The 17,133-nt window shown below is 43.3% G+C and overlaps 1 protein-coding gene across 1 annotated transcript in view; it reads left to right on the forward strand.

Moving 5' to 3' along the window:
• LOC138246998 (polycystin-1-like) overlaps positions 1 to 17,133 on the forward strand; it is a 521,270-nt gene that overhangs the window by 400,514 nt on the left and 103,623 nt on the right. The window contains exons 38-42 of the mRNA XM_069201747.1: positions 5,849 to 6,040; positions 6,498 to 6,652; positions 11,296 to 11,420; positions 12,328 to 12,484; positions 13,552 to 13,680. Of these exons, the coding sequence (XP_069057848.1) occupies positions 5,849 to 6,040; positions 6,498 to 6,652; positions 11,296 to 11,420; positions 12,328 to 12,484; positions 13,552 to 13,680 (758 nt within the window). The remainder of the gene's footprint in view (positions 1 to 5,848; positions 6,041 to 6,497; positions 6,653 to 11,295; positions 11,421 to 12,327; positions 12,485 to 13,551; positions 13,681 to 17,133) is intronic.

Here is a 17,133-nt window from a genome sequence, read left to right on the forward strand (position 1 = left end):
GTTGTTGTCCGTTTTATCTGCTGCAGCATCTCTATCAGTGTCTTCCTGGAAGAGGACTGGTTAGCCTGGTCATGAGGCTGCCTCTATTTGTGCGTAGACATTCTTGGGGAGATTAATTTATACCACTCTCTATTGTTTTGACACTTGTTTGAGCCCAGAGGTATCTTTAGTTTCCTAATAGATTTCTTCTTACGGATGCTGTGTACAGTAATTTCCTGTCTGCAGGAATTTGCAGCAAATGCCAAATATAATTTATGTCACAGGTCATATGAGCCACTCTGCCATCATGGTACAAAACACTTTCCAGATCCCACTGTTCTCCCGGGCCTGATATCACCCTTACATCATTTCCTTTCTGCTGTCTTCTGTCCCGGAATGGCTATTCACACAAGCACCGTGACAATTTCTTACTTCATCATTTGTTTCATATCCTTACCTCAGTGGCCCTTTGCCACCACCTAATCCCAAAATTGATTAGCAGAATACTTTAGTGCCTCTAGCACTGCCTGCCAACATCTTCATGCCGGTATCACCACAACATTCTGCTCTTCTCTGCAATTTGAAAACTCTTTTCTATGTCTTTGTCCTCCTGGCCTCCTGGCCAGACTTACTATGTGCCCCGCTTCCATCTACACTCAACACCACTTGTTCCAGATAAAAAAGTCTCTAGTGCGCCACTAATGAAGAGAGGCGGTTATAGGTGACAGCCTTCACTCTTCAGAAGGTGCTCATGCTGTTTTTAAACTTTTCATCATATGACCACTCTGGCTAATTTCATGGATTTGCAAATGAAGAAAAGTATTTGCCTATCTACCTTTCAACCACTCAGACTGTCTTGACTTTCTAAAATCCAGTCACTTTTCCTACCTTTCCTTTTCAATATTGTTCTTTAGAACAGCCCATGAAATTATTCAATACTAACTTCTCAAAAGAACTCGGCTAAATTGTCAAGGAATCCACACGTGGAAAAAAACTTGCACAAGTCGATTTTTTAGGACTCTAGTCTAGAGTTCACTCACTGCAAACATCCTTGGCTTACTTACTGTTAGTCGCCAAAGTCCAATACATTTCATTATCCTCTTCCAAAATGTTTTCCAAATAGGATTTCCCAGATCCTATTGGGGCTAACCAGACATTCCTCATACAGAACGTAAAATGTGTCATGAAGAAAAAAATGCTTAATTTCACTATCAGTGCGAAATAGATGTCTGAATGTTTTAAGGTGGGTAGCACACCAAACCCTGCTCTCACAAGGGTTGTAGGACCAGCCGTCAACCTATCTCTTTAGGCCTTAGTCGCTGGTTGAAAACATTACTATCAAATATAAAATCACTGTTTGTCCATCTTTCCTGCAAAATATCAATTTCCATCCGAGAAACAAAAGCCAATTAGTCAGCACACCCAAATATTAAGGCAAGGTCAGGCATTTTCAGGCTGAGAAGAGAGTGTGTTCTAGAGTGCCATACTAGTTGCTGGATTCAGAGCATTATACACTGGCTGGAAGAATACACTGCAGAAAATAATAACCTGCTCATTCATTTTAACAGTTTTGTCGTGTGTATCTGTACCAAGTATTATCAGTATGCATTACATAGTAACCAACATGCACCATAGCAGAATTAAAACATCTTAGAAAAATATTATTATTAGGGAAGTGGTTGCTGGGAGAGGAAGTTCCAAAGCATTACACATGTAGTCATTCGGGAACATGCAGTGGGGGAATGAAAATCAGAGTCTACTGACATTTAGTTAATCTGTATTTTAAAGTGATGAGTTTTAGTCTCTTAAGTCATGGAAGGGTATGTTGGGTTCTCAGCCTAAGAGGGAGAGATGTCCTGAGATCTGTTGCTATTATGGTGAATGGCTGCTTCATGGTTTGTTTAGGACGCCCTGAATTTTGGTGGTTCTAAAAGCAATCCGAGGATTAGTTGGTCACCTGCTATGGTACGTAGGTTGGCCAGAGATGACTAATTGTTTAGGTGGTCAGCTTTGTATGCGATACACCCCTTCTTGAATTTGATGCTTGGTTTTAGCAGTAAGCAGTGGCGTTTATGTAAGAAAGGAGAGATATGTTTGGTGGTGGTGTGAAAGACTGCCTTTTAAATCCAGGTGTGGGTTGTTGTTTTAAGCTGGTTTGGAGTTAGCATTTTTGTAGTTTTCCATAGTGAATGTAAGTAGATGTTTGTTGGTTGAGGCAGTTTGTTTACATGGTGCATTGGTGGGAGTGTGCTTTCTAGTGTGAATCCTAATAATGTCACTACTTAAGTAGGCAGGGGGAGAAGCCTTGTTTCTTTTATTTTTCAAAAGCTGCACAATTTAGTTTTTGAGCTTTGAGTTAAAGAGGAGGTATTCAGTATTTGTGTGTTTTTTTGTTGTGGGTTCAGCATCAGAAAACTGGCAGACATCCACATTAGTAGTTTGTTGAGGCAAGTCTGAGGGGCGAGGATGTAATAAACAAATGCTATTTTTATGTCAAGGTGTGTATCATCTGATTATTTGTGAAAATTGACTCCAGTTTCAGACAAGTGTGTGCTTTATGCTTGATTATGGATTATTGGGGAGCTCTGTAGGCTGTGGGGAAGAGCTTGTGATTTGTCTGCCAGTCTCCACAATCTGCTTGCTGATGGAGGTGACGATGAAGCAACAGGTTAGGACTTGCTTCCTGAGTGTCATTCACGTTTTAGTATGTCTAGAAGTTTCTGATTAACAACAGTGCTGAAAGTTGCTGGCAGAGCCAATAAGAGGATTAATCAAGACACTCCTTCATCCAAAATACAATGGAAATCATCAAGGATTGCTATTTCTGTGCTGAAATGCGATCGGGAAACTAGGCTGACAGTTAGTAATTCTCATTTTTGTAGGAGGTGAGTTGGGAAGAGACACTTTACCCAATTGTTTTCTACAGCAATGAGAGTTTGGAGAAGGACTTGAGTCCAAGTTGTGTTTTATTGGCCCATTTTCGATTGATCTGGAAATATTCCCTATGTCAAAAAGCATTGATCTGCAGGTACTATGATGGTTATAGTAGAAGGATGTCTATTTTGATAATAATTGCTGTAATTGGATCTGCCTAGTAGGTTTCTCATCTAACACGTTTCACTATTTTGAGGACTTATTCTGAAGTAATCGTGTTATAGGTTTCCTAAGTTTTCTGGGGTTTTTGAGGAAGCTTGTCCATAATATAGACGGTACACCTACACCACGTACTGTCCATTAAGGTAAGGCAGTTTCCAACTAACTTTTTGGCTGCCCTGCCTTTCAACCAAACAATTACGAAACCTTCACTGTATTTTTACGTATTATGTGCCACACTGTCCTTCATCCTCAGCCATTTATCATTTACAAGTGCTATATACTCCAGCCCCCTCTGCAGTACAAGCCAAGAAAGATCCATTGAACACTTGACCACTTCCTATTCTGAGCTGCTACAAAGCTGAATTGCTCTGGGTTTGAAAGGAAAAGGAGTCTGCATAATGTCACTTTTATTTTTGCTGCAATTGCAAGGATTAAAAAGGCTTCTCATCGACAATATGCTATTTGTATGTACGTTTGGTTGTGTGTGTTATTTGTTTAGCTCTGTAGAGGGTCTAAGGCAAGAATGCAATCAACAAGCTGATTTCTAGAAGCAAAATTGTGCAGAAAGGAACTGCATCTTAAACTTGTTGTTAATTTGGAGGAAGTTCGGGACATCCTTGATGGATTCAAGGATGTTGTTTCTCATGTTGGGTGCATACCTGTAAAAGGCCTGTTGCCTTGTTTGTTCTTTCTTATACATATTGTTTCCAATCTGACATCATCCTGACTGTGAGTGAGCCAAGATCCACTGGGAATGGTAAGCTTGTCAGCCATAGGGGTGGGGATACCAGTTGAAATGTTTTTTTAAACCATGCAGCTGGTTTTGAAATTGATGCAGGCTGGCAAGGAGAGCGGTGGCATTTCATCAATATGGGAGTGATGTGAACATATTTCTTCGGCCTGCATAAGAAATTCTACAGCATGTATGATGCCCTCAAGGGAGGCCAGTGTGCAGTATACAAGGCCACACAGCAAGGTGTTTTACATCCAGATGCAAGAGTCCGAGGGCTTGAGCAGAAGTTCTGACGTTGCTTTCTAGGAGGAATAGTTTCAGTTTCTTTAGCAGATGAAAAATATAGGTCAGTTGGTATTGGGTGAAAGTTGAGGTTTGACGCCATCAAGGATCATGCCAATGGCCAGATTTGAACTAATTCACCCTGGCAAATAACAGGAATTCTGACTTATATGGGGTGGAGCTCTAGGTAGATGCTAGACATCCAGGCAATGTTTGAGAAGTTGGAGTCTAGAGCGGAAGATACTTTCAATTAAAGTTGTGTATTAGCAGCATGTTGTTGATCTAATGCTGTTCTCACTGAGGACAGCCCCAAGGGGCCGCATGCAGAGGTAGAAGTTGATGCGGGACAAGATGGTACCCTGCAGGACTCTGCAGGTGATGGGGATCTTCTGGAATCTGGAAATGCCTGTGAGAACAAACTTGTACCAGTTGGAAAGGTAGGAGGAGAACCCTTGAGGAACATTGCAAGTGAATCCCAATTGAGCCATCAGCTGTGGATGACAATGGGATGGTTCACGGTGTGGAAGGTGGCTGAGAGGTCCAGCAGTACCAGGAGGCAGGGGTTAGATTCACCTGTGGTCAGGAGGATATCATCTACAGTGTGTACAGTAGCTGCATCTGTGCTGCAGTGTGAATTGATGGGTATAATTTCCCCACAGCATTATAGACAGTGATGTCCTCCACACATACTGCTGTTTATTTCTTAGAATGTTGAGAGTGGATGAAGACAAGGAATGCTTGTCAAGCCAGTGGCGGCCGCCACAAATCTCAAGGGGAGGGGCAGGCAGGAGGGAGCGATGGGGTGGGGGGAATAAAAATAAAATAAAATAAAACTACCTCTTTTCATCGCCACCGCCACCTCCTGCCGCTTCATTCTTCCTCTTCTGGTGTCCCAGCATTCACTTGGACACCATCACAGGCTCCCCAGCAATCCTGGTGCTGCTTTCATGCTAAACTTAGCATGAAAGCAGTGGCAGGATTAGTATGAGCAGCTTGGACTGCTGCTCAGACAGTGCCCTGGGGTCTGTGCAGTTTCTTCAGCCCGGCTGTTCAACACAGCCAGGTTGGAGAAACCTAAGTGCGCATGTTTGTTTGGCTTGCACATGTGCACTTAGGTGCACTCTCTTCCCCTCCAGCCTCCTGTGGCCTAGCCAGCCCCACCCCCTTCACATGCTGCTGGCTGAGCCAGCAGCTGAAAGATAAAACGATAAAGAAATATTGTTCTATTTTTTAGCTCCTGGTTCAGCCAGGAGGGCGACACTCCTTCACCATTGCGAAGGAGCCGCGAAATTGTCAGGCAGTCTAATTGTGTAAGACAAAAGGAGTCAATCGAAGTTAGGTGTTTCTATCCATAATGTAATGCAGGTGCTCATTGTATTGATTTACACCTTAAGAAAGATTCTGCATGGTTTTTACTAGCTCTTTCTCTTGGGGCGGGGGGTGAATCACTACAGAGGTATAATGAAAAATCCCTTCTCTTTTTGCTGTTTTGGTGAATATCCCCATGGTATATTGAGATATGCTGTGGTTGAAACCATCCCAAATTTGGCCCCAAACTATTGCCAAGCCACCATTCTGGTTTCTGAAGTTCATGCTTAATGCTGGAAATAACAAATCGTACTGTATGCTCTTATAAGTAATATGTTGGTGCCTTTTGAACCAGGTTCTGAAATAGGTGATTTTGAAAATGTGTCCTCCAGTAAAACTGCATTGTTGCTGAGTCCTCTTTGCTTTTTTCTCTGTCTCTCCTCTTCCTAGGTCGTTCTGGAGGCATTGCGAGCTGCGCTGCTGACAAAGCCGGTGCACAGCGAGGCCGAAGGCCTGGTGGAGAAGCCTCACATTAGGAAAATGCCAGAACGTGTGGGGAAGGTGAGGGCACCCTGTGGCTATGGATTGCTTCAAGCAAAGGAAGAGGCTAGGAAAGTACGGGCCCTCAGGAAGCTCATGAAAGTGAGTCATCCCCACACCACAAGCACCTTCAGCCCTAATTGTCACCATCTAGTCTTGCACCCACTGCCTTTTACCCTCAGCCTTAATGTCTTGTACTTTTAGCATTACATTGCATCCTCATTTTAAACCCTTAACCATACACCATACATCTGTTAGTCTCAGTCTTAAATCCCATTCCTTGCACCCTCAATGGTTCCTCCTCCAAATCTATTACACTTGCAATCTTTAGCCCTTATATGTATAGCTTTGTCTTTATATGCTTATCCTTGCACTCACATCCTTTTTTCTTTAATCATTCCACTATCTGCCTTACACCCTCAGCCTTGCACCATGATTCTTGCACATGCACCCTTTTCCATTAGCCCCATATCATCACAGTATTATTGTTTGCTTAAATGTTATACAGCTATAGTTATGTTTCCTTAGTGTACCCTGACACCTTTTGTCTTCTCCCCAGAGTTGCCTCCTTCATATGTTGTTTGTGTTGGTGGTGCTAATACTGAACTACCAGAGCTGTTTCCATGACAACAACATCCGCCTCTTGCACACTGCTGTTAAGCAGGCCATCACCGTGGAGCGGCAGAATAGCATGAACTTCACAGCAATTCAGTGGTACGACTGAGAGGGGTAGGAGAAGACTCTGGAAGTGGGAAGGCAGGGGAAGGGGGCAGGAAGGAGAGTTGACAATATAGCATGCACGAATGAGCCAGTGGTAGGAGTGGGTGACTGGGCTGGCCAGGGGCACAGTGTGGGTCCAAGAGCAGGTGGAGTTGACAGCTATCCGGTGTTGAATGAGACAGTCTAATTTTATATCAGCCTGTACTGCAGGTGCAGAGATCCCCACCAGGCAGGCTTGGTGCTCTGCTGGTGTGGGTGTTGGAGACAACTGTCAAGCCACCCATCAAATTGAAATGTAGGCCTTACCTGACATGTGGGATTGCAAGCCTCGTGATATATGGTTAAATCTTGGGAATTTTAATAAAACTATAACTGTCGTATTCTGTATGGGATGCAAATGTTAAATGGAATGGCTTCTAAGACAAAGGTGCACTAAATTACTGTAACAAGCATTGGCATAGTCAATAGGTCTTGAATTTGGGACCTTATAAGTGTTTAGCCATGCAGCACACTATCTCTTATGTGGGAAACATGAGGAGCCGTTATCTCCAGCACGTGAAGCACCTCTCCCTAGCCTGCATTATACTGGAGTGCTTCTGCTACATGCTGTCTCTGAGAAAGTGACACTCCAGCAACACATTCTGCATAAATCATGGACGGCTCCCTTCACTTTTCAATTGTTTGATTTCATCTTTCATGTTGTGAGGATGATAACTGGATAATGGAACTGAAACCCATTCAGTGTGTAGTGAACCCATGTGATTTGCGGCACATTATGACACGGACAGGCAGATGCAGGACAGTGTGACCTGCCGGCTTGTGGCATAAGTGATATTGTCTTTTCCAAGTGAATGCTTATGGCACAGAATAAGGGAAAAGAGGAACTAAACCATTAATCACAACTGAACATGAATAGATTATATGAATTCATTTATAAGCGATCTATGTGTAGAATACACCACACATCACGTGTCTTCCAGTCTGAGCTGCTTATGTCAAAGTACAGGTTGCAGAGCAGAGCCAGTGCTGTGTACACCTTTACTAGAACACTGAAAATGTAATAAAAACAGTGCAGTGTGAGACTGGCACCAGCAACTTTGTTTAGGATCCAGTGATCCTGAGCATTGTTTTCCTTTAATCAACGCGATGGTGAGAGGCAGGGCGCTCATGGAGTAGATGTGGTGGAGAGGGGTGAAGGAGAGCAACAAAGGATCTTGGGGGAGTTAAATAAACAAAAAGCCAGACAGGAAGATGTGAAGATGAATCAGAGCTGGGGGGTGGCAGGAGTAACACAGCAGGAAGGTAGGCAACGCAGTGTTTTAGGATGGGAGAGCTACTAAGGAGCAGGAAGGGGCAGTTACCACCTGGGTAGGGAGCAACAGGAGGGGCTGGGGAGAACAACAAAGGAGCTTAGAGACAGAGGTTTTAAACAAGCGGGAGTGTGCAGAAAATAAGAAAGGTGCAAGGCCTCCTGAAGCCGCCACCATGCTTAACATGGGGGAGTGGGAAGGGCCGCAATGCTTCCTCCTCTCCATGGAAACCTGGCAGAACAGCATAATAAATAAAACATTTAATAAACTAACAGCGACGTGGGGGTAAAGTAAAGAAATACACTTATCACAAGAGTGTGGAGTCCCTGTGGAGTGTGTTTCCCCTCAGAGAGTTGCTGCTCTAAATTGCTTACACGCATCATTTACCACCACCCCAGTGGCTGCTAATTGATTAACATAGAGGGAACTAGTCTTGTCTGTCCTTCACCGGCACGGCATTACCCCCAAAGTAGTATGTACAAGCAACACTAACAAACATTTAAAGTAAAACTATATATAAACTAAGCAGGACTTCAGCGGGGGTGGACAAAGGCAGTAACAAAAAGCCAAGCGTTACAGTGCATTGGAAAGGCTGCGAGGGAACATATGGAACAGAAGAAATCAAACAACCACTCAGCGGCACAATTCTTCTCAAGGGAAGCTTAGCTAAGGCCATCTATATATTAAACTTTAGCAGGGATCACAAGAGAAGGCTATAATTAGAAAATGCAACATTTTAAATGAAAAAGTAATAACAAAAGCAGCACCTACAATTTAGTAAACAACTAGCTTAATTTCAAAGTTTACAGGGAGAAACTAAACACCAATCACAAAGATAACATACTTGGCCTGCAGTGCGACTAATGAAGGTCAAGAAAAGGAAAAAACGGGGAATAACATTTTATAAAGGACTGGATCGGCCCCTTACATGCACCAGTCGTGCTAGTCAGAAGTGCAAAAAGTCCACCAATGAGCCATTATATTCCTCACTTTTAGAACTGTTCAACCACAATAAATAAGACATATTTGCAAACAATTTGCTCTGGATAGTAATTCCTTCACAGAAAGGCAACAGCATATTCTGGAGAGCAGAGCAGGCGATGGATCCAAACAAGGTCCCAGCCCTGGCAGCAATTACAATTGTACTTTGTAAGTTTGCGACGATTTTGCGTCACAAAACGACACAAATGCAGCGCTAAAAAAGTATAAATAGGGGCCCAAATGTTACCTTGCCACTCTTGTTATCCAGCCACATTGTTAGTTATAATTTCATGAAAAGTGTGACAATTGCCCAATCGATGTCAGTTATGTCTCCCAAGCACTCCATGATATTTCCATGTCCTCATATCAGCGGTCTTTGAAACAAGGTAAAAGTCCTTCATTTCAAGACAGTGGAGGGCTCACCGTTTCGCAAACTCACCCACATGTGCATTTCCATTGTATTTCAGTTTATCTTGCTAGTCCGGCAAGAGATATAATTAATGCTGTGTGGTTTGTACACATAAATGTGCATAGAGTATCTTCCTTACATATCCTATTTGTTTGAGCTGTTCTATAGCACACACTACCCTAAGATGGCACTGGAGCTCTTAAGAAGCCTGATAAGCCTAGATAATATAAACTAGAGTAACACCAGTGTCATGTTCAAAAGAAAGCTGATGTAGAAAATAAAATCTAGAACATGAAATATCTGAAATGTTTTTTTGTTTGTTGTTAAAATGTATATTTCGTGAACGTGAGCAGGTTGCTGCCTTAACTATTCTCTGGAGAAAGTGAGCTCCACACTTTGTGCTGAAAAGAAAAAGGCATGTGTTAGAGTTTTTGTGTTTCTTTTTCACCTTTGGAGTCTTCATCTGAAAATAATGTTGTACTTGTAAATAAATGCATGTGTGTATTTGGCTATTTAGCGATAGGAAGTGTAGACACTTATTGATAGTAAAGGTTATTTCACATCTTCTGAATGCCTGGAAGGGAAGCCAGTGAAAAAGAGAGAAGAGTTGTGATGTGGACTAACTTTTCCAAATTAGCACCAAATAAGCTGCAGAATCGAAGATGGTTTTAATTGGGTCAGTGTTGGGTTAGGAACTCAATATCCATACCCTGACGCATGCACACGCAAAGATAAAACTGGCTTCTGTTAATGAATGTTTCATTATTATTTGAAATTGGATCTCATTTTGTGATGTAGAGACAAGCTCAATCCATAACACTGCATCCTAACTTTAGCCACAGAAATAGGGTTTTTGCTTTGCTGTAGCATACAGATCAAATATACTCGTGAAGTTCCATGCATTGTAGGATAGGTCCACTTAACTGGCCTAGATTACCATATTTCTAGGGGTGACAAAAGAAGATGCAGAGCTCGATGAAATTACAAAATTGCTAGGGACGGATTACCTTAGTGTTCTAATGGGCCCAATGCACCTCAATAACACATGACAAGTTTCACATTTGTTACACAGTGCAGGGTGGGACCATGACTAATGGAAGGAGTAGCCCTTTTCTCGGGCAGCCATGAAAAAACTGAACCGAATTCATAGCATCCAATCCTTGACACTTTAGTTCTTCCATGACATCTATGGTCTAAATACTCAGTTACCTTCATAAGCACTTATCTTTAGAATGCAGAAGTGGTCTTCTAGTAACCATACATTAATTCATTCAATCATTTTATCTCAGAAAGGTTTCCTAATATCTGATGCTCTTGTACTTGGATGGCTGCGTACTGGGTGACCATTCACAGTACACTTTCAGTCCATGAAGGTCAAAGCTCCTCGTGGAGAATGGGACAAAACAATAGCCCGTCTCATCACAAGTGACAAACGATCAGACCGCATCACCAATTTCCAGTTCTTCATGCAGTCTCCAGTTACAGGCTGCAACTTCGTGGCCCAATACATGTAGCTCCATTTCCCCGAGAACAAAAAAAAATAGCAAGATTACACCAATGTAACCTTCAATGCTAGACATCGAAAAGATGTAATGAGTAAGTAGCAAGACTGGATGCACACATTATATCATAATGAGGTGTTCGTGAAGGGGGGGGTGGCGGTACATATGTCAGAAAAATGTTGAGCTGTACTAGAAAATGCAATTGTGCCACAATTTGCTTGTGTGCCATAGAGGTGCTGAAGAATACACTGAGGGATGTAAAGAGAAATGGCAATCAGTGAGTGTTGAAGGGAAATCTGCCATACAGTGGTCAGAGAGCATGGCATACATATAAAAGGAGGCACAGGGGACCTGACATACAGTGAGTGGTTTTTGGGATAATGGCATTGAGTACAATTTTGTTTTTTCTAACATTGGGTCTGGCTCATTTTGCAGCTCTGCAGACTTCTGGCATTGGATAGACTCTGTTTTACTACCCCATCTTCACGAGGACACCAGGAGCAATCTAGTAGGGGCTCTACGGCTCCGCCAAGTGTGCACAGCTCCAGACATGGCTTCTGGTAAGACTGCAGACTAATCTGAGTAGGAACGTCAGGTCACTTGCACTCCAGAATCACTCTCCGCCTTCTTTATGCTCTATTCTCTACACCACACTACCCATCACCATGCTTTACTTTCCTCTATTGCAGTCATCCATTCCCCTCCACAATCACACTCCATCACATCCTCCAGAGCCTCCATTTTAACATCACATCACATGCCCATCCCCTTCTACTCCCTTTTCTCCATCAGTTCCTAATTGCCTTTAAGGTCATCACTTTTCATCCTGTCACAGCCTCTCAACAGTATTGAAATAACACATCACCTCCTTCTGTCTAATCACGTTAACCTCTTCTGCATGTTTCCACCTCATCACATCATCCACATTTCAATCACATAAATCCCCAGTCTTCTGTCTTCATTCAGCATTCCCTCCTCCATCTCATCACTCTATCACATTAACTTTTCCATCTTTCCTACCTACACTAATGCCTTCTCCACTGCCCCAATTCCACCAGTTCACTGGTGATCCAATTACCTTCCACTGACTTTTTCTAGTCTCTGCTATAATTTGAGCATTTTGTGTTTTCTGTGCTTTAAGCCATCTGTCTCATGATTTGTCCCTTTCTTTTCATATCAGTGTGGATCCCTTTATCTGTGCCTCTTCCTCTCTATTATCAAAAATCCTTACCTTAACTTACGTTCTCCGGTTTCAGAGTGCTGTACCATAGTGCATTTCGCTCTTTGATTGCAGCTCACCATCTTCTTGCTCATGTCCCTTACTTGATATCAGTCCTGACACTTTTGATATATGCCCCTCTCTGATGTCAGACATTTATCCCCTGCTTTGTTCCATCCTCTGAAATCAAGCCTGCATCACTAGGTTTATGTATGTCACTGCCTGATTGCTTTCCTTTCTTCCTGTAGTTCGGGCTTTTCCTGCTGTTACATCAGTCATCTTCCCTAGTTCCACTGATTGTAACAGAAGTCATTTTCATTCATCAACAGAAGCCTTCCACATTGGACTGAGTGAAGATCCATGCTCCAGTTTCATCCCTACAAACTCTTCAAAAGATCCTATCAGGTAATAATATTCGTGGTTGCCTCCAGGGGAGAGAGCATTACAATGTTTTATATTATTCTGCTGCGGAATTATTGCGCTCAGATTTAGAGTTATCCCTCCCAGAAATTCAATTGGATATATACCATATGGCATGTACTCCTGTGTCCAGGTTGCCAGATGAGTTAAATTAGATAACCTACTACAGCTCAGGCATTCCGTAGAACCACTTTTCAGAGTTGGTTAACAGTATTTCCGAAACAAGTTCTTCAATATGGGGGGTGAGAGGAAAGGACAGCATGCTCTTACTTGCTCTGGCAGACCCTTGGAAGTGTGGAATACTGGCTTTACTAGGGAGTTTTCATTTGTCCCATTATGCGTCTTCTCCTCTACAATTCGCCGGCCAAACACACATGCGCTGTAGGCTCTCTCCAGCCCAGCAACCGAGAGAGCCTTCACAGGCCCCCAGTCTGCCTGGGAGCACCCTGGCTGGGCGCTCCCAGACAATCCTGAAGCTGCTTTTAGCAGTGTCAGGATTGGCGTAGGGCAGGCTGGGAGCCTGTGCCTGCAGCAGTGACGGGAGAGGAGTGGCTCGTGGCGCTGGAGCAGAGGTAAGTTTTTTAAAATTATTATTATTTAATTATTTTTTCCCCATGCCCTCCGCAACCTCTGCCCCGCCCAGTCCCAGCCACGTGAGCCGCTACTGAATTTATCACATGAAATCAAGAGACTGAAGTCTCAGAGTTGCATATAACATGAATCCAAGAGGGCATTTAATCTGACTTTTTGCTGCATGCTAATAAACAGCAAGGGAAGGCAGTGTTGGGTAAGAGTACAGAATGGTAGAGGATCTAAGGAAATGGTAAACAGTTGGACTGGGTGCACCAGGACAGGACCTCCTCTGATGATCACACTAGGTGTTCATGTTCCTCATCCAAGGTAGGTCATTTATATGGGCTTCTTTTCATTCTTCATCTGTGGGAGCTCCTGCAGTCATCCCTCCCTGGTGTGGTGCTAATAACAGTTCTTCACATCAGTCTCGTGTAATGCACTGGCACTTCAGGAACACTGTCACTTATTTCCTTTGACAGATTGTGGTTCTTTGGGCATCTGGGCATTTATGGCAGCAATGAAGGGTCCTGGCAAGAACTTGGTACCAGCCTCTCCGAAGCACAGAAGACTCTGCGTGAGCTGCAGGACATTAAGTGGATCAGCAAAAGGTACAGTGCATAACTACAGCCGGCTGTACACTGGAATTATGCAGTGTTTCTTAACAAGCTGTTTTAGGATGCTTGATTTTGCAGCTGTCTGTCACAAAATAATGCTTCGTATGGGAATAATTTTCTTTAGCACTGTCACCGATAACTCTATACAGTGCCAGTAAATGGTAGGAAAGGTCTGAGTGCTTCCTGGGTTGTTGTTTATTCAAATTTTCACATCCAATTCTATAAGCATGAATGGGCGCAGTAAATAGTGATGTAGTTGCTTAAATATATAAACAAGTAAAGAGGGCAGAATTAGTTCTCATATATATAGGTACTATGTATAAATATTGACCTAGTGGCAGTCGCCACTAGGTATTTATAGTTAGGACCTAGTTTCTATAGAAAAAGCTTTTTTTTTACTTCCCTATATCTTTGGTGCTGGTTGATGAATCTTCACAAAATTTTCCACAAAAAAATTGCCAGTCACTTCAGCTGCTGTCTGGAAAATTTCAGGGTGATCCGTCAAGCGGGGACGAGAAAAAGGGTGGGTCCCAAAAAACATTTAGCCCATTCACTTTTCCATAGGGATTTAGAACAGCGATAGCGCCAAAACCACTGGACGGAATTACACCAAATTTGGCAGAAAGGTAGCTTTTGGTATAGAAAGCAAACTTTATGTTATGTGGTGTAAATCCATTCAGTAGTTTTAGGGAAGTGAAAGAAAATCCAAATTTGTATATATAGGGACACAAAGGATTCGCAACCTCTCCTGTCCTTGTGCTGAGATCTGATTGGCTGTCAACACTTCAACAATGAAGTGTTGCCATCCAAGTTGGAAGTTGGCTTCAGCCAAGTCCCAGAAAAAAGGTTAAAAATAAAGAAAAGGTGCCAGGGGATAGTCACACTGACCCCTTAGCTCTGATACTGCAGTCCCAGAGGGACACCATTCCCCCAGGGCTAAGAAGCACTTTTAAAAAAACATTTGCTGCAGAATCGCGACGGGGTCGCAAATCCACTGTAAAAATGTTTAAAAAAGCACAGTTTCCCACGCTTTGTTATTCAGAAGTCCCCAGGTGGACCAAGTCCCAAGGGCATTGTTTATTGGAGTGCGAGGGGGGGGGCAACCCTGCTATCCCAAGGACCACCACCTCCCTGGGCCTTAGACCTAATATCATGCATCGGACACTCCCCCTACTCTCCTGCTGCCCCGGGGACCACCACCTCCCCGGGACACTAAAGAAAAACAATGCCTTGGGGGCCGTGTGGCCCGTCGCAGCCCCAGGGACCACCACCTCCACCTCCACTGGGCTATTCTTGTTGGGGAGTGCCACGTGGCCCCACTCGAGGAGCCCCTGATGGTGCTGGGGACCGCAACCCCCCAGGGACGGGTCCTGCTATTTCATTCGACATACCCCGCAACAGACACATCTCCACCCACCTGAGACACCTGCACTGGCTTCCCGTCAACAAAAGGATCACCTTCCGGCTCCTCACCCACACAACAAAGCCCTCCACAACAAGGGACCCGAATACCTCAACCGTCGCCTCAGCTTCTACACGCCCACCCGTCAACTTCACTCCGCCAACCTCGCACTCGCCGCCGTCCCTCGCATCCGCCGCACCACGGCAGGTGGGAAATCCTTCTCCTACCTGGCGGCCAAGACATGGAACTCCCTCCCCGCCAACCTCAGGACCTCCCAGGACCACCCTGCATTCCGGAGGCAGCTCAAAACCTGGCTCTTCGAGCAGCAGTAACCCCCTTCCCCTTGCGCCTTGAGACCCTCACGGGTGAATAGCGCGCTTTATAAATGTTTTTGATTTGATTTGATTTGATGTGGTGCCCACCCCCGGGACATAGCTGTTTGCTGTGGCTTGGTGGCAGCTTTGACAGCTGCCAGCAAGTCACAGCAAACACTCCAGTCCAATGAAGGGAGACCAGCCATGCACAGCAGTTGGATTAACATATAGTAATGAAAATTACTATATGTTAAAAAAAACATAGAAATTCACTGAAAAAAACAAAGGTTACAGGGATGTTAGAGTTAGGAAATAGAATTAAAAAAACATAGACATTCACTTAAAAAACCAAAGGTTACAGGGACGTTATAGTTAAGCTCACATTTCAAATGTACTAAACCATAGCAATTCATCAGTTATTGTTAGAGTTATCTCAAGTAACTCAGGCCCTTAGGTAACTATAACTTGCGCCTTCGCCATGGACTGCTAAGTACCCCACAAATTACGGAACTCATTACATGTTTGATAACATCATTGATAATACCAATGTAATATTTGCAGTAACATTTTTGAGGAAAAATCAGTGCATGGCAGGGAGGCGAGTTATTGTTACCTCAGGGCACCCCTGTTGTTTTGTGCCGATATTGATTTCTGTTCAACTCTATAATAAGGTTAACAGACATTAACTATGGCGGAGGTCAGACAGTTGGGCACTTTATATTCCCACTCTGATTAAGGGCTTATGACCTGAAGCATAAATCAGAGTTTGTCTGAGACTCGGTAGAGCTCTGATTCTAAGGACTATTACAGCCTGTGCTGGAAAATAGATTTGTCGCCCAACACTATTTTTATTCACTTTCTTATTGATGTCCCATGAAACTAGCTGCTGTCATCCTCCTTTATTATACCCTCACAGTGTTCTGGGAGGCAATAGATGTGTCTTGTTCATAAAGTAACTTTTGAATACTCTGTTTTAAAATGAAGATAGTAGTCCACTGTGAGGCAAAGAACTCTGGTGCAGTCTTAGTGAGAAGTTTTAGGTAGTTTCGAACGAACTACACTGACTTTGGCATTTACAGTGGCACTGCTGGAAATGTTTGTTGGAGGCACACAAGGGACACACATGAAGCTAGTGTGCCCAAGCTGTAACAGCACTATGTGTATTAGTACATACTGTTACATTTTAGACTTTTCAGTGGTTTTTGTTTTTTTACACTTTATTTTCATCTCTCATTTTTGTAATAGTTTTCTTTGAATCAGTCCATTTTAATAACTTCTTTTGCCCTCCCCCTTTGTATTCTTCTCCGTTTGTCTTCCCTGTCCCCTTTTTATGGTGCGGCTTGATAGAGCAGCTGTCATCAGGTATTATGTTAGAATCACCACAGAGGGCCTTTGGTTTTACCGACATGCTGATGCCAGGAGTACATTTTTTAATTAGGCAGAAGTTATGTGCTTCCACAAAAAAGTGCTATTCCTCCACACAACCATGATCATTTTCTTTATTCATTTAGCTGAGGTTGAACTTTCAGGGGCACACATATGGCATTGCAATGCCATTAAGATGTCTTAGATAAAGCCATAATTTATGTTGTTTTTCTCTAGCAGAAGCAAAGTTGGGAAGAGGGCTCTCATTAACCTGCATAATTTTGAAGTCTGGCTTGACAATGCAACTGCCACCTGACAGTTTAACCTCCACCAGCATTTTTCTACGGTTCCTTGTTCACACAAAAA

This window comes from Pleurodeles waltl, chromosome 7 (assembly GCF_031143425.1).
Source record: "Pleurodeles waltl isolate 20211129_DDA chromosome 7, aPleWal1.hap1.20221129, whole genome shotgun sequence".
In the NCBI taxonomy this organism is placed as follows: domain Eukaryota; kingdom Metazoa; phylum Chordata; class Amphibia; order Caudata; family Salamandridae; genus Pleurodeles; species Pleurodeles waltl.